Source organism: Leptodactylus fuscus, chromosome 2 (genome assembly GCF_031893055.1).
Source record: "Leptodactylus fuscus isolate aLepFus1 chromosome 2, aLepFus1.hap2, whole genome shotgun sequence".
In the NCBI taxonomy this organism is placed as follows: domain Eukaryota; kingdom Metazoa; phylum Chordata; class Amphibia; order Anura; family Leptodactylidae; genus Leptodactylus; species Leptodactylus fuscus.
In genome coordinates this window covers 256518631-256537724 of record NC_134266.1, presented here as the reverse complement: position 1 = coordinate 256537724, position 19094 = coordinate 256518631, and the positions used below count along the sequence as shown (strand labels likewise).

Here is a 19094-nt window from a genome sequence, read left to right as displayed (position 1 = left end):
ACACCCCTAATATAGTTATTAATATTGGTGAAACAACCATCATGTGCGACATGGCATTGCCAATCAATTGTACAATTTCTGCAAGTCATCTGGGCACTGAGGTCCAAAAACTGCAAACTGATATACGTTACTGTTCCAGATGCCCAAAACATCAGAAGTTCCTGAAATACAACGATCCAGGGATTGAAGTGATCGGAATGTAAAGAACCAAAGCCAGAACTGAGCCTGTCCTGGTCCAAAATGGAATATTTGAGATCTTCCAGGTCCTTTCAACGCCCCATCGGACATATGGTTAGAAAAATATTGAGTTACATCCCTATGTCTCTGGTCAGTACAAATGAGCCTGTAAGCCATGGACAGAAAGCCAATAAAAGTAGAAGAACAATAAAAATGATGTAATAACAACGGCAGCGACAACGATGATCATAAATTCTATGGAGCTTGTCCTTACCCAATGAGTTGATGCTCGTAATGCTGCAGTGTTCTCTGTAACGTCTCCTGAATGGTCTGCGGCTGCGGAAGAAAGAACAAAACAAGAGTTTCATGAACAAAAAGCTTCATCTCGCCGAACAATAAGAAACCTCACAATAAGACTCGACTTCTCGTCAACGCGTAGAACCCATCTTCCGCATGTTCTGCCAATGACAGATAATATCAGATGACAAACTTTTTATTCTTTTTGATTTCGCCAGCGCTGGTGGGCGTTCTGAGGATACGTATACAGCTGACCCCATTAAGTCATCGCCGCTTTACGGGAAGGGTGATGGATATGTGGTAGGATCACATAAAAGAGGGCGGCTATGAAATACAATGAGGATGAATGACGGGGTGATTTATTGCCGTATTACACAGCAAATGAGATTTTTTTTTTTTTTGGAAGAAAAGAGCCAGACGTGGGTGTTTTCTAGTGTAACATTGTTTATGTAGAAATATTATTATGGGGGAAATGAAATTTTTTATTTTACTTGGAAAGCAAAGTGTTAAATCACAAGTCCAGGGAATGCTTATATAGCGGGTTATACCATGGTTTATCTCCTTTTTCACTAATTTTATCCAGATATTGATAAATATATTGTAAATATTCAATTTTTGTAGAATTTTTAGATTGTGTTTTTTGTACCGGAATACACTGACTACCAATAATTATTTGGACACCCAGTAAAGTTCTGCGGAGGTGGAGTTATGGTCTGGGGGTGTTTCTCCTGGTATGGACCCTTGGTCCCAGTGCATGGTAGGCTCAATGTCGACGCCTATTGCACTATGTTAGATAACAGTGTGCTTCCTACATTATGGCGGTTCTATAGGACGGACCAATGTTACTTTCAGGATGACAATAGCAGCTGTCATGTAGCGAGGGCTACCATGACTATCAGGTTAACAGACTGGACCGACCTGCCCAGAGCCCAGACTTGAACCCTATTAAGCACCTCTGGGAATAGTTGGATCGTCGAACCAAGGGGTGCAGCAGCCGACCAAAATCAGTGAAAGAACTTAACTGCCGAATGGAATAAAATACCACTAGCCGTCATACAAGGACTTGTAGAAAGCATGCCCCGGAGGCTGTAATTGCTGCTTGTGCCGCTTGGACCATAGATGTCCAAATACTTATGGGTAGACAGTGTATTAGACCGACCATCTTGTCTTGTTGGTGTTATCAGCATTCAGAAATATGCTTTAAAGAAGCCACATGGACCACATGAACCTCTAGTCTACAGATGACTCATTGATATCAATGGGAAAGTGTTGTGGGCATGCTCTGTGACCTATACAGAGGTCTTTGTACAGGAAAGTGAGAAATTCTCAAACACCTACTGTGATTTTGTATCATTGTAAACAAATGCTATCTTTCATTGTAGTCCTGTCTGTGATGTTAATGAGAAGTGATCTTGACAGAGAAGGAAGTGTCAGGCTTAATAGTCGAAGTGGAAACTGAAACATTTGTGGATTTTTTTTTAAAAAAAAAATATATAGTTATATAAAATTTAACAAATTAAAAAGTCTTAAATATATGAAAAATATAATTCTATAGTCTGGCGATGACGCATGACTTTAATGGGAGAGCGTTGTGGTCATGCTCTGTGACCTGTAGAGACATCTTTGTGCTTTGTGCAAAGAGCAGGAAGAGATGAGAAGTCCTCATCACCTATTTTCATTTTGTATCATGTGTGTAAATCTGCACTTCTGCAACGTGCCTCAGCCTTAAACTATCCACGCCTTGTTTGTCATGTCTCTATGAGGATACAATAAGTCATCCTTTCCTTCTCTATGAAGAGTCTGGAGTATTACTGACCAGCTGGTGCTCCCTCCAATAGGTGCTCCTATAAACAGAGACATGCCTTGAAGGGCAGAGACCATCATGACTCATTACTTTAATGGGAGACTGTTGTGGGCATGCTCTGTGATTTGTACAGACATCTTTGTGTTTCGTGCAGAGAGCAGATGAGAAGTTCTCATCACCTACTGTTATTTTGCATCTGATTTACAAGGTGCTATCTTTCTTTGTAGTCCTGTCTGTGATATTAATAAGATGACTGCTAAGAAGTGATCTTGACAGAGCAGGAAGTGTCAGCCTATTGTGAGGCTTAATAGACTGTTGTGGGCATGCTCTGTGACTTGTACAGACATCTTTGTGCTTTGTGCCGAGAGAGGGAGCAGATGAGAAGTCCTACCCCCTGATTGTGATTTCCTACCCTATTTACAATCTGCTATCTTTCATTGTAATCCTACCTGTGATGATAATAAGATGACTGCAGAGAAGTGATCTTTACAGAGCAGGACGGTCACTCTATTCATGTCTGCAAGATTTCCTGATTTGTTTATTTTTTTATTGTAGTTATATGGAATTTTTAGAATCATCAAAATTCTAAAAAAATATGTAACAAAAACTTGAGTTATTTTTTTACCTTTTAATGCAGCGCGGTTTACACCTTCATAAATGGCAGGATGAGACAGTCGCCCGCCCGCCCGCACTGTGCACGCTCATCACTTGAGAGTGGGATTGTCTAACCTTTTCCATGATAAAAAAAAAAAAAACATCTCTGCTGGGAGATTAAGGGGATTGTTTGGCTGACAAATTGCATCTATTCTTCTCTGCTCCATGTGTCACGGATGTACGGCATCCAGGATTCCACTCTCAAACAGAGCATTAAGTAGTGCTGGTTACTGCCTCCAGCCTTAGAAAATAAACCACTGTAGCTTAAATGTGCAAGATGGCAAAGAAAAGCCGCGATAAAGCTTATTGCAAAATGTCAGCTTGTACAGATGCGCTGGTTTGGGGAAAGGAGGGCGATTTCTCGACAGATAAAATTATTACCAGAAATGTTCATGCAAGATAAATCTATTCATGGCCAATCCATGAACACCTCAAGGTCAAGGCCCATTATAGTCAATGTTACTGCAATTATTATCAGCGGCAGGGGTGACCCCAATACTCCGTTCCTATATATTTGTGGTCCAGCAAATAAGAAGGATTTGGGTCATAACAAGAAGGGGGCAATGCCCTGATATTTGCTGCTAAGAATCTCTAAAATCGAGAAACAGTTCCATTAAATGGTAAGAACGGACACTTGTTTCTTTAACACCTGTCAGGGTCTGGGGTTGCTAGGTGGGGTGGCATAGACACAAAAGTCCAGATTCTTTAGTCCAAAACAAAGGTAGAGTTTATTTTCACTCAAAAAGGTTGTGCAGCAACAAAAGGAAACAATACAAAAATAAATACCTGCCCGGCTAGGCGCTAACTAAACATAGACTAGGTTACCTCACCTAGAATAGCAGAAATCCAAAAGCCAGTAGAATCATTCAGGACACAGCTCCAAAAATATGACCTCTCTGTTTGGCCCTCCAGCCAAGCTCTGCTCCCAGTCTGCTGCTGGAGCTGGCTTCTTAAGCCTCCTTGATGAGGAGACTCTCTGCAGGTGAGTCGCTGCTGGAACATCCCCAAAGTGTGGACTGGAGGGGGTGGAATGACAGGTCCCACTACCAACCTACCTGCCATTCCTAAAAATCCAGCCCAGTAACCGGAACTCTGAAATAACCCTCAGCGGACAATAGTTATCTGCTGAAAAATGTTCATTCTGGAGTTTTCTCATCTCACCCACCTTAGTAGTCTGGGTGAGATGTACACCCCCTACATTACCTGACCAGCCATAGGCTTACACCCCCTTAAAGGGGTTGAACAAGACCAAGGCAAAATGGATACTAACAACCTATCCATAGGATACTCTGAGGTCTCTTCAGGCTGAAGGTAGGTGTAAAAAATAAAAAACATGTATATCACCTTTAGGGTTGAGCCGATCTTGAGATTTCAGGATCAATTTTAAAATCTGATCACGATCGTGAAATTTGCTCGATCGCCAATCGGAATCCGATCTTTTCCAGTCCCGATAGCTCAACCCTAATCACCTTGCTTCATCTCCTTTGGGCTTCCTTGTGTGTCTTTGAGGTCATGCACTCAAGGTCACCCAAGGCCTGTGATTGGACCTAAGTAGTGACATAGGTATGCCAAGTATTATGGTACTCGGTGTTCCCATGCTACTGTTGAGGAAGTCTTCTGTGACGTTACATGCCTGGAGAAGGAAGGCACAGATCACTAGACATCGAGAGGAGACCTGAAAGATGTTTTTGTAATTTTTTACACCTCCCTAAGACCTATAACTATTATACTTCATGGGTCTGAAGAGACCACAGAGTATAATAATCCCACTTCTGGTTCTAGCTTAACAAGTTTGATCTGAATCAGAGGATCACTTCATCTGAACACCGGGTGAAGAACACCATCCTTAGTCCCATCTAAAAAGGTCACCTTGTCACCGGCAGATGGGCTTATACAGTTGGATCAATTGTTACCAAGAACCTCATCTTCATGTATCCTTTGTGAAAAGATGAAAGGCAAAGTGGTGGAGTCCCGCTATATCAGCTCCAGATTCCTGACCTGTGTGTGGTCCAGTGAGGGTCTGGAATAGGTTTCAGCCCCAGGTGTAGGTCCTGGGCTCGTTACTGGCCCATATAAGGTTGCAGAGCCTGCACTTCAGGGCAGATCCAGGTAGTGAGGAGGCGACTGGATCTGTCCTGTAACCTCGAGTCCAGTTAGACAAAATTATGCTTGTTTGTTCATGTGGCTGGTAGTAAGCCACATGTATAGTTAGGTTACTACTTCTGTTTAGTTAGTTGCTCAGACGAGCAGGATTTAGTTTTATTTTTTTCCTGAAGTTAAGGCTGTATTTTATTTTTGCTCATTTGTGCCTGAAGTGAAGGTTCCTGTTTTTCAAAATAAACCAGTTTGCTGCATATTTTGTGCCCCTGTCTTGACTGTTTGGACAGGTTGGCTGCACCAACACTTCTACCAAGCTACCTTCCCCACACCTTATATACGGTAGAAATTTGCACTGCTCTTGGTGCTAGCAGAGCGCTCTTGCAACTTTTTGTGTCAGCATTGTTGTCACCTTCCACCATATTGATGGTTGGCGATACGACAACCCTTTCCCTAGCAAATTAGTATAATAAACCCTGAAACAAAGGGATCCGTTCATTAAACTTAAATGCAAACATCTGGAATGGAGTCCTAATGCCAAGGAGATTACATTACAGCCTAAATGTTTCATTGCCGCTGCAAAGGGAAACAAAACGATAATAGCATGTACGCATTGGCAGAGGAGCCCGTCTCTTATCTCACTTTGTAGCGCGCTACAACTGCGTCTATGCCGGAGAAATAAATATTTTATTTATGTTCATGTTAAGCATTGATTTAGCAACAGGGAGTGGAGATAAAAGCACTCGGGTTCATTTGCAAGTCATTTGTGAGAAAACAGATGTAATAAAAACTCGCTCCTCCAGCCAGAGTCCTAGGAGTATTCATACAGGGTTGACATGACGGTGACAGATCATTTCTTATGGACGGAAGATTCTTTGTCTTCTTTATTTCATTAGGAGAAACAATAACATGATATGGAACCAAATGGTTGTGCTTTGTTGCTGATGTTTTCAAGGCAAACGATGAAGGGGAATATTTTTGAGACTGTTGACCCACCAGGTGACAATACAGGGTCAGATTAAGGGGTCTCATATTCAGAATACCCCTTTTTATACACCTTATTAGGGAATTCTCTCCTAGCCATATCCTCATCTTTTGGTCTTTCCTTATCGTGCACAGGCTACATGTACTGTACATGGCATGTTGCCTTAGAGATATCCCTTTAAGCCCTCACAACCCCTTTAACCCATACAAGTGTGAAGGTTTTAATCATGTAATGTATGAAAAGCATTGTTATCCTTATGTTTGGTTGCTTATGCTTGAGGCTGGAGTATAATGTTATATGATAAGATGGCGCCTGCACCCAGGACAAGACCCCATTGTGTACAAGTGAGACATGTGTTTGGCTTGCTGCTAGGGTTGAGCGATCGGGTTCGGAAAAGATCGGATCTCAATCAGCGATCGAGCACATGTCACTAGTTCGACTGGAAAGTGATCGGAAATCGGATTTTGAAATCTCAAAATCGGCTCAACCCTAAAAGTGACTTTTCATATAGAGAAGCATTGACTAGGGTTGAGCGAACGGAATCGGGAAAGATCGGATCCCGATCAAGCAAATTTCACAATCGTGATTGAGATCAGGATTGGCTGGAAAATGATCGGACATTGGATTTTAAAATCAATCCTGAAATCGCAAGATCGGCTCAACCCTTCTCGCTGCCAAAAGACAATTCCCTGAAGATACCACACAAGACCAGGAATAGCAGACCATATATCGCTCTTCCTTTCTCTGCTGCTATTTAACCTTATGTTGCCATAAATAAACAATGTCATTGTTCTTCCTCCTTGGCTGAGAGAGGAACTAATACCAACATTGTGTATTTGGTGTCCATTGCTTACTGCTGGCACTCAGCCTAATTATATAGGACAACGACAGTTACCCGGGATTATTGGTCAGTTGGTCATAAACACGGCCTCTACCACAAGCGAAATGAAGCATTATATGATTCGTACTGAAATTGTAAGGGATGTGGCCTAATAGGATGTCAGTTTCTCGCTAAACTACAGCAATGTACCAGGGATCAAACAATCACATAATCAATCTATCAATCTAAGTGATCTCAAAGCCATATACAGTCCTATGAAAAAGTTTGGGCACCCCTATTAATCTTAATCATTTTTTGTTCTAAATATTTTGGTGTTTGCAACAGCCATTTCAGTTTGATATATCTAATAACTGATGGACACAGTAATATTTCAGGACTGAAATGAGGTTTATTGTACTAACAGAAAATGTGCAATATGCATTAAACCAAAATTTGACCGGTGCAAAAGTATGGGCACCCTTACCATTTTATTGATTTGAATTCCCCTAACTACTTTTTACTGACTTACTGAAGCACAAAATTGGTTTTGTAACCTCAGTGAGCTTTGAACTTCATAGCCAGATGTATCCAATCATAAGAAAAGGTATTTAAGGTGGCCAATTGCAAGTTGTTCTCCTATTTGAATCTCCTCTGAAGAGTGGCATCATGGGCTACTCAAAACAACTCTCAAATGATCTGAAAACAAAGATTGTTCAACATAGTTGTTCAGGGGAAGGATACAAAAAGTTGTCTCAGAGATTTAACCTGTCAGTTTCCACTGTGAGGAACATAGTAAGGAAATGGAAGACCACAGGGACAGTTCTTGTTAAGCCCAGAAGTGGCAGGCCAAGAAAAATATCAGAAAGGCAGAGAAGAACAATGGTGAGAACAGTCAAGGACAATCCACAGACCACCTCCAAAGAGCTGCAGCATCATCTTGCTGCAGATGGTGTCACTGTGCATCGGTCAACTATACAGCGCACTTTGCACAAATAGAAGCTGTATGGGAGAGTGATGAGAAAGAAGCCGTTTCTGCACGTACGCCACAAATAGAGCTGCCTGAGGTATGAAAAAGCACATTTGGACAAGGCAGCTTCATTTTGGAAACAAAAATTGAGTTGTTTGGTTATAAAAAAAAAGGCGTTATGCATGGCGTCCAAAAAGAAACAGCATTCCAAGAAAAACACATGCTACCCACTGTAAAATTTGGTGGAGGTTCCATCATGCTTTGGGGCTGTGTGGCCAATGCCGGCATCGGGAATCTTGTTAAAGTTGAGAGTCGCATGGATTCCACTCAGTATCAGCAGATTCTTGAGAATAATGTTCAAGAATCAGTGACGAAGTTGAAGTTACGCCGGGGATGGATATTTCAGCAAGACAATGATCCAAAACACCGCTCCAAATCCTCAGGCATTCATGCAGAGGAACAATTACAATGTTCTGGAATGGCCATCCCAGTCCCCAGACCTGAATATCATTGAACATCTGTGGGATGATTTGAAGCGGGCTGTCCATGCTCGGCGACCATCTAACTTAACTGAACTTGAATTGTTTGTCCAAAATACCTTTATCCAGGATCCAGGAACTGATTAAAAGCTACAGGAAGCGACTAGAGGCTGTTATCTTTGCAAAAGGAGGATCTACTAAATATTAATGTCACTTTTCTGTTGAGGTGCCCATACTTTTGCACCGGTCAAATTTTGGTTTAATGCATATTGCACATTTTCTGTTAGTACAATAAACCTCATTTCAATCCTGAAATATTACTGTGTCCATCAGTTATTAGATATATCAAACTGAAATGGCTGTTATAAACACCAAAATATTTAGAACTAAAAATGATTAAGATTAATAGGGGTGCCCAAACTTTTTCATAGGACTGTATGTATATATATATATGTATATATGTATATATATATATATATCTCAAAAGGGTACGAATAAAAACTATAGCTTGATCGAGCTTGAAAAAGTGCAGTAGCACGAAACGATCGTCGCTCCTTCCAAGTCAGGCGTGCCTCCGCCCATTTTTTAACTATGCACGAAGTTTGAAATAAAGTTTGAACACTTCTATCCCACGCTTTATGGTGAGTGCTCAGTTTCTTCTTCCATTTTTTAAAACTATAGCTTGCCCCCCCCCCCCCCCCCCAAAAAAAAAAAAGTCCCCCATAGGATTGCAAAACTAAAAAAAAAAAGCTGTCAGAAAGGGTTCAGACTGAGTTTTTTGCAGGCTGAATAAATCAGCTTCAGGAATTAGGAAACTTTTTTTTGACTCGTGATGATGCGTTTTTTGTCATATTGTTGCGAGGTTTTTTGCTTCAGCACACTGTAAATGCCTTAAGGGTCCATTCACATTGAGTTTTTTGGCACTGATTTTGATGGGAGGCTTTTTTTCCATGTGGATTCTGATGCAGATTCAGCGTCAAAATCAGTGCCAAAAACTCTACGTGAATGGCCCTAAGGCTATGGCCCCACATTGTGGAAACGCTGCATTTTTTTGAGCCAAAGCCAAAGAATGGCTACAAAAAGAATAGAAAATATATAGGGAGTTCTTATACTTCTACCTTCTGCGCAATCCCTCCTGGCTTTGGCTCAAAAAAACTGCAGCAAAAACTGCAACAGAAAAACTGTGTTTCTGCAATGTGGGGCCTCAGCCTTAAACTTCCCTTTAGGACAAGGCGACATGGGACGATCCACACTGTGAGAAAGACTGTGGCGGGAACATATTGCGGTTCTTTCCGCAGCGCCTTGAACAGAAAGTTCGCTGAATTATCCTCTGCGGACTTTGTGTCACCATTATATCTATGGGGAAGCCGCCAGCTTTTCTGTGGGTATAATTGACATGCTGCAATTTCCAAAACCGTGCCAGTTTAGGAAATCGCAGCGTGTCCGCGCTGCAGTTTTAAACGCAAAGTGGGCAAAGGATTCATATGAATCCCATCCACTTTGCAGTTACTGTAAAACACCCTGCTTTTGTTTGTGGCATTTCCTCTACGGGCAAACCATCGTGGGGCCCCGGCCTTAGAAAAACACTCGCAGTTTTTGATGCGGTTTTTGCAAAAACCACATGAAAAATGCATCAAAAAAACGAGTCAAAAACCACATCAAATTTTTTTCCCACCTCATTAATTTTCAATAGGTTTTTCAGGTGGAATTTTTAATGTATTTTTTTATCGCATAATGGCATCATTAGAAATACAGGGTGCAAAAAAAAAGAGCATAAAAGGCGGTGCCCTTAAGGAGTTAATACTGCAGAGCACATTATGGAGAGTCGGAGGATAATGAAGTACTGTACTCGAATGAAAGGATCCGCACTTTATGTTGGAGAATTTGAAGGTCAATTAGGTTAATATTAATGAAGGTTATCGCATGATTATTCTCTAGTATTACTTCAAAGCCATGATGGGTTCGGCAGCAGAAACTCAAAGCTTGTGCGGGTCAATTGGGTTAATATTAATGAAAGTTATGGCATAATTAGTCTCTATTATAAGTTTGGCTGTATTCGGGCTGGGATATTCTGTATATAAGCTGGGATCCGTATACTGGCTGTATATACAGATTCAACTGCAGCTAACATGCTGAGGGCTGGTAAATGCAGCAGATGAACAGACTGGTTCACGGGAAGAAAAAGTAAGCATAGCAAAGATACAGCTCAAAGCTTATGGCCTTAAAGGGGTTGTCCGGGAATGGAAGATTTTTGATACTGATGACCTGACCACAGGATAGAGGTTGCAGTTGCACCGGGGCCCAGGAGCCTTAGGGTGCCCATAAGCACTGGCATCAGTATTGAGATTGCAGCTTCCATCTGGCCCATAAGCCAAGGAGACCCACAGATTACCCGAACCACACTAAGGTGGATTAAACTCCTTAGCACCTGTAACCATCACTATCAAGAATTCACTGTAGGGATGAGGTAGGGAGACAAAAGATCGCACTGGGGCCTACAAGACTTTAGTTACGCCACTGCCCTCTACCAACTAAACTGTAAATCATGTTTGATAATTCAGGTGTTATCTTACAAATGTGCCCTTCACCTTTTCTCTTGGCTGAAAATGGACAGATATGTCTTTCACGGAATGACCAGCTTTTCAAAACAACATGGTTTAGTGATATTATGTCACAAGATATAAATCCTATATTTTTCTAATTGTGGCCACCCTGTGGCTATGTTCTGTATTGCAGCCTGCCAAGGGTTTTGTTAGTATGATGTGATAGTGTATTGAAGTGGTTTCATGAGAAACTGAAGTCAAAGGTGGAGACATCTATATGTGAATCAGCAAATACTTTAGACCTCTGAGATCCGTGTGTTCTTTAGAATAATATGTAATATCTATTTATCTGATGGGTCTGTTAATATATTTTGATGTGTAAACATAGACCTTTGTTTGTACTCATGTGTAGCCTTCATTATTTAACCACTTCCGGACCGCCCATAGACTATATACATCCGGGAAGTGGTTGCCTAGTTCTGACAGGACGTACCTGTACGTCCAGTCAGAACACAGCAGCTGCACGTAGATCGTGCAGCTGCTTTCAATAGGAGCCGGCTGTAACTTCAGCCGGAGCTCCCAGAGAGAAGACAGGGCAGATTTATTACCTCCCCTGCCTTCTCGATCGCTGTATATAGCGCTCAATGAGCGCTGTATACACAGCTATAGACGCAGCCATAATCTCAGACGCAGCTGCCCTCTGACCCGGCGGACACGTGATTCGCCGGGAGCAAAGTCTTACAAGAGCTGCTGGGTCCTACAGGACTCAGATCAGCTCAGTAACCTGTGTATACAGCATGCAGGAGGCTGGATTTTTCCTGCAACTGGGGTTAAATGTAGCAGCCCCAGTTATAGGAGAAATCAGCCTCCAGTACAAAAAAATAAAGTGATCAGATGTCCCCAAAGGTCTCTTATCACCTTATGGGGACACAATCTGGAAAAAAAATAAAATAAAAATATAATTAAAAAGTTTTAAAAAAATGTAAATAAAATAATAATAAAAAATAAATAAATAATACGCTAATAAAACGCCGTTATTAAAGGTTATAGCCACACCCCCGACGACACCATACAAAATAAAAATTACCGTAACGGAGAGGAAAAACTATTTTATAAAGTTTTTCAGAGACACTTTGTGTTATTAAATAAAAAAAAAATTATAAATTGAAAAACAGACACAATTTCCCTCCTATTTTGTTTATATTTTCCTGGATATAAAAAAAATAAAAAACACATTCGAAAATAAAGATAACATAAAAATAAAGCCCTATATGTCCCCGAAAAAAAGACGCAAAAATTAGTTGACTGAGACATATGAGAAAAATTTTACAGACCTCAAAACTGCACATACAAAATAAACCTAAAATGTGTCTGGTCCTGGACCACAAATTGGCCCGGTACTGAAGTGGTTAAAGCGGTTGCTTGTCTTATTTATTATATGAATTACTAATATACACATATCAGAAGCCAACATTTTTATAGAACTTATAGCTTTCTTATTTTAGATACAGAACCCCTACATAGTAGTAGTTTTAAAAACTTCTTTGTCCACAGCCACCACTAGGGGGTGTTGCATACTCTTTATACATCAAACTCAATTTTACATTGTACAGATATATCCCTCCTTACCTGTCTCCTACTGGATACTTGCGTATCACAAAACAACCAGCTTTTGAAAACAACATGATATTGCTATATTCTTTCATGAGATGTCTATCCAATCAGCTTTAGGTGTGGCCACCCAGTGGTTGTGTTGTGTGCTGCAGCCAGGCAAGGGTTTTGCTAGTATGTTATGATATTTTGTTGGATTGGTTTAATAAAAAAATGAGAATCTATCCTTTGCTGTCTAAAGATTAAAAGCTATAGCTATAGTCATGGGAATTGGGGCTGAAAGCTACAGCGAAAGTCAGCCATTTTCAGGATGTCCGTCGCCTACAGGAGCTTTCACCCTATAGGTACTTATCCCGTATCTGAAACTCCAAAAATCAGAAGAATATTGGAACACAAGTTCTCCCTAGGGCAATATGTAAAAAGCATATCCACCCAGCCCTGGAGATAGATAGGTTAGGGTTAGAGATGAGCGAGTAGGTATTCAATAGAATATTGCGGTATTCGAGATACTCATACTCATACGCCTTTTACATTTACCATGTGGTATTCGACCGCGTAGGAGTATTTCAAATACTGTAGTATTTGATTGAATACCTACTCACTCATCTCTAGTTAGGATCATCTGAATCACATGGTGTTTCCCCTTGTGAATCATTGCCTCTGTTCCCAAGATATTGACTTATTGACTTTTTTGTTAGTATGGAAATGAACTCTATGGAGCAACGAGGCTTTTGCCATTGCTGCCATGAGTTTATCTACATTACCAAAATGGTGATATATTGGCAAAGGAGGGGGAAACACCATGTGATTCAGATGACCCTAACCTATCTATCTGCAGGGCTGGGGTGATATACTGGTTCTGGTGACAGTAACCTATCTATCTGCAGGGCTGGGGTGATATACTGGTTCTGGTGACAGTAACCTATCTATCTGCAGGGCTGGGGTGATATGCTGGTTCTGGTGACAGTAACCTATCTATCTGCAGGGCTGGGGTGATATACTGGTTCTGGTGACAGTAACCTATCTATCTGCAGGGCTGGGGTGATATGCTGGTTCTGGTGACACTAACCTATCTATCTGCAGGGCTGGGGTGATATGCTGGTTCTGGTGACAGTAACCTATCTATCTGCAGGGCTGGGGTGATATACCGGTTCTGGTGACAGTAACCTATCTATCTGCAGGGCTGGGGTGATATGCTGTTTCTGGTGAACCTAACCTATCTATCTGCAGGGCTGGGGTGATATGCTGGAGTCTGGTGACACTAACCTATCTATCTGCAGGGCTGGGGGGATATACTGGTTCTGGTGACCCTAACCTATCTATCTACAGGGCTGGGCTGATATACTGGTTCTGGTGATACTAACCTATCTATCTGCAGGGCTGGGGTGATATGCTGGTTCTGGTGACAGTAACCTATCTATCTGCAGGGCTGGGGTGATATGCTGGTTCTGGTGACCCTAACCTATCTATCTGCAGGGCTGAGGTGATATGCTGGTTCTGGTGACCCTAACCTATCTATCTGCAGGGCTGAGTTGATTTTCCGGGTTCAGATTACCCTAACCTATCTATCTGCAGGGCTGGGTTGATATGCTGGGTCTGGTGACACTAACCTATCTATCTGCAGGGCTGGGGTGATATGCTGGGTCTGGTGACACTAACCTATCTATCTGCAGGGCTGGGGTGATATGCTGGGTCTGGTGACACTAACCTATCTATCTGCAGGGCTGGGGTGATATGCTGGGTCTGGTGACACTAACCTATCTATCTGCAGGTCTGGGGTGATATGCTGGTTCGGTGACACTAACCTATCTATCTGCAGGGCTGGGGTGATATGCTGGGTCTGGTGACACTAACCTATCTATCTGCAGGGCTGGGGTGATATGCTGGTTCGGTGACACTAACCTATCTATCTGCAGGGCTGGGGTGATATGCTGGGTCTGGTGACACTAACCTATCTATCTGCAGGTCTGGGGTGATATGCTGGTTCGGTGACACTAACCTATCTATCTGCAGGGCTGGGGTGATATGCTGGGTCTGGTGACACTAACCTATCTATCTGCAGGGCTGGATTGATATGCTGGTTCTAGTGACCCCCTTTAAGCCGCACATTAACAATTTCACATGATTGTTTCATGGGTTCTTTGCCTACATTTACTCCCATTCAGTGTAGCAGAGTTAAGGTTGTCATTTTGTTGCCACAATAGATTTCAATGACAAACCCCGCTTGCTACGTGACTACAGCCGCTCCGATGCTTGAGACCTACTTTAAAGTTCTAACATCTCCACTTCAGTAAAAGAAGTGCGGCCTAAATGAATGTTTCACGAACGTCACACTTCACTATTGAGTAAATAATTTAGCCTGGAAGCTGATGGGATGAATCATCAATTTTTCAAGGTGAATTTATGTTATTTCTCATTTGCTAGATGAAAATGCTTCATTTGCTGTACCCTATGCAACGTGCCAGCTGCTTAATGCCCAAATGTAAGCTCTTTATTTTTAATATGCCCACAAATAATGCATTTAGGGCTTCATAGTCTTTCGGATCTGTAAGTGAATTTCTTCAAGAAGGTGTGAAGGGTTCTCAAGGTCAACAGAGGCGACCAAACTGGTCCTGCTATTATTTCTATAGAATGGCCATTTCACATACCCTCCCGGTGTTAGAAGGTGCCACCACCAGAATACGGGATATGCTGCTTATTTACAAAAATCTGCATAAAATTTTCCATAACAGGAGAATGGGGTTGTAGAAACCTCATTCACATACATGAGACGTGGACTTTGATTTGATTCAGTGGCGGCAGGTGAATTTGCTTGGGGAGGCGGTAGATACTCTTTAACCCTATGATCTAAGATTATACATGATCCATATAAGCTGCAGACAGGGGTGTAACTACCGGGGTAGCAGCTGCCACAGGGCTTGGGACATTAGGGGCCCAGCGACAGCCGCTACTGCTGCGTTTTTCTTTTCTTAATAGGCCATTACCGGCTGGAGTTAACAGGCCCTATTTACTGACCAATCCTGGCAGGGGCTGGGATCAGTAAGTGACACCGCGGGCCCTACAAGTATAAGACCCCCCGAGTATAATGATCAAAAGCCCAGGAGAGGTGAGGGAACATAAAAAACAGTGTTACTTACCTCTCCAGGTTCCAGGAAAGCTTTGGGCCTACTTCTGTGATGTCCCGGATGTCACATGATTGTGCCCTAAGTCCCGGGTCATGTGGCGCCCCACACGTCATTCAAGATGGCCAACACCACCAAGGAGTGCAGCGGAGCCAGGGATAGGTAAGTAACAGTGTTTTTGTGTTGTTATCCCCTCTCAGTCTACGAATATTATATTCTGGGGTCTGAAGAGACCCCAGAGTATAATAATTGTTCATGGTTGGTCCGCTATGGGGCATAATACTGTGTGGAGGGGCCACTATGGGGGATAAAACTGTGTGCAGGGGCCACTATGGGGCATAATACTGTGTGCTGGGGCCACTATGGGAAATAATAGTGTGTGCAGGGGCCACTATGGGGCATAAAACTGTGTGCAGTGGCCACTATGGGGCATAATACTGTGTGCAGGGGCCACTATGGGGCATAAAACTGTGTGCAGTGGCCACTATGGGGCATAATACTGTGTACTGGGGCCACTATGGGAAATAATAGTGTGTGCAGGGGCCACTATGGGGGATAATACTGTGTGCAGTGGCCACTATGGGGCATAATACTGTGTGCTGGGGCCACTATGGGAAATAATAGTGTGTGCAGGGGCCACTATGGAGCATAATAGTGTGTGCAGGGGCCACTATGGGGCATAATACTGTGTGCAGGGGCCACTATGGGGGATAATACTGTGTGCAGGGGCCACTATGGGGCATAATAGAGCGCGCAGGAATGCGGGGGTGCCGGTCGGGGTCTTCGGCGTTGGTCTGGGTGGGTGGTCAAAAGTTTGCCACAGGGCCCCGCCATTCCTAGTTACGCCACTGACTGCAGATGACCATAATATGGATCTCAAAATGCAGAATGCTAGTAAATTCCATATAATAAAGTATATAAACCTCCTAGGCCATACTGATTCTACAACCCTTTGATCTCACGACTACTATGCCTACTGGCCGCACCCTATCGTCTGTCTTGTCCTCGCCTCCTACCCTAATCCTCACGTCTTGTCTATTTTCAGAACATCTTGTATTGCAGATACCTCCCGAGGCTTCTTTACTCCGGTACAATCTTATAGATGATACAAATACTGGGACCTACTGTCAATGAATGTATGGGGAAGGGAATGTCCATAGGGAAATAACTCGTATAGCGGCCACTACCCCAGAGCCATCTGGCCTCCGTCTGTGAGAACATTATAGTAATAGGATGATAAGTAGTCGCCGAGCGTTTGATACAAGTAACGCTGGGAAGAATCAGTTTGGATTTTACGACTTTATATTTATGACATGTTTATACCGAACTATTAAGAATGTTTTGCAAAATTGTAAGTCGCTTAATTTACTGTTGTCGTAAAAGTCAACGGGATATCGGAGGAGACGTAATCAGGCAGGTAATGGATCATCCCTCCTTCTCTAATAGAGCGCACAATTAATTACATTTCAGATTGGGTTTCTAGTTGACTGTATAAAGCATAAATAAATATAGTGTAATGTCGTAGTATGGGGCTCGGGTATTAATATGATTATTAGGATTATAGTTGGGTCCCCTAATTCATGCAGATACATATATACCAATAGATACCAATGGAAAGAACCACAAAACTAGGAGGGGTGATGGTGTGTACCATGTTATAAATGGGGTGCCCCATTCTCCACTGAGGAGTTACGACGGCCGCCATTGAATATGCCAGTCTTCATCAATCTCCCCCACTGAGCATTTAACCAAACCCACCGAATATTCTCCCCGTCTGTCACAATGAGTGTTATAGTTTGTCCAGAGGGCTTTCATCTTCCCTAAGGAGAAGTAATACAGGATATAGGAAGTCATTACCTACATCTAAGGAATAGCACATGGAATATAGAAAACTGATTGAAATTAATGCGTTGTCTATGCCACGTGTCCCCATTGATTTCTGGGTCGGAATAAACAGATGTTTGATGCGGGAAAACAGATCAAACTACATCTCAGACACATTTAGAGTCACGGCCTGTGAAAGCAACAAGAAGCCTCCGACGTATTATACCATGGATAGTAATGTAAGGTTCTTATTGTGTCTACTATTCAGTATATACATGCTTATAATGACGAGTGCAGGTATAATAGGTATCCGCGCAATGGTATAGGACTATTAGAGCATAGGAAGGAGTGGCTATAGACTACATTGCTCCATAGACTTCCTTTAAGATGGGATCACCCCTTTAAAAGAGATGACCACTTTATTTATTAATTAAAATCAGACATCGAATTCTATCACTGTTATTATATTCTCGTTTCTTGAGTTTCTAGTATTTTTATTCCATTACTAGGGGAGCTGCCATCTCGCCATCTTCCGCGGTATCTTCCGGCTCTGAATTCACTCTGCCAGGCATTGGGCCTGGGCAGAGCTGACTGCGCATGTCCGCACTACAAGCACTACAAGCGGACATGCGCAGTCGGCTCTGCCCAGGCCCGATGCCTGGCAGAGTGAATTCAGAGCCGGAAGACGCCGCGGGGAAGCTGCACGGAGAAGACTTCTAAAGGTAGGAGAAGAACCAGCATTGATTGGCCGACTATATAACAGTCGGCCAATCAATGCTGGTTCTGCATCGAACTTTTACATTCGAATAGCGAGTGGTACTCGATCGAGTATGAGTATTTCGAATACCGTAGTATATAATCGAATACCTACTCGATCGAGTACTACTCGCTCATCTCTAGTCTTTATCATGTAAATGTTTTATGATAATTTGCATTGTTTAGAACCAAACAAATGAAGCAAATTTGTAACCAGTTTTGATTCCAAATCTGTAACGGTTTTGAAGTTACAATGCAGGCTTTTGTGTCTCCACAGTAACAGACTACACACAAAGTCCCTGCGGTCTGTCCCTGTCGTTGTCTACTTCTTCTTCATAATAATAAACCTCAGATATGTTATTAAGAAGTCGGTGTCAGATGAAATGACTGGAGGATCAGACAGAAGATTTTCTTTTAATGCTGTATCCATAGGATAGGAGTTGTGGACATAACACAACAGGAAATTTTTGTAATGTATTTATTGTTTTAATCCAAGCTGCTTTCTTATTAGGAATTAATTATAACGATAATTTTTTGCAATTATTTTTCTTTCTATGACATTAAAGGGAGTCTATCTGGTCCAAAATGCCCCCAAACCAGTAATAGTCCCTTGTAGGGGACTGTGACAGGATCAGAAACATACCTTTATAGGTGCAAACTGATAACGCTAAGTAGTAATTATATATTCATGAATATGCAAATGAGCCTGCAAGAGGAGCAGAGGCGGGTCCAGACAGGGGCAAGTGCTCCTATTCTCTGAAATTGCTGCCCGATGCCACCCCATTACCCCGCTGTCTGTAGGCAACTCTGGCAAATCGATATCAACATATTAACATAATTAATAAAAACAAATCTGATGGCAAAATTATAAGATTAAAACACAAGCGGCTCCGGCAAATCACCGAACAATAGAAGACTCGGTCTAATTGTTTTTGTACAAGGGGTTCATTGACATTAA

General features: G+C 42.2%; 1 protein-coding gene across 1 annotated transcript in view; it reads right to left on the bottom strand.

Annotated features, from left to right (window-relative positions):
• The window catches only part of GUCY1A2 (guanylate cyclase 1 soluble subunit alpha 2), a 137602-nt gene that overhangs the window by 103009 nt on the left and 15499 nt on the right, over positions 1-19094 (bottom strand). Inside the window, exon 2 of the mRNA XM_075266123.1 lies at positions 452-513. Within this exon, the coding sequence (XP_075122224.1) occupies positions 452-513 (62 nt within the window). The remainder of the gene's footprint in view (positions 1-451; positions 514-19094) is intronic.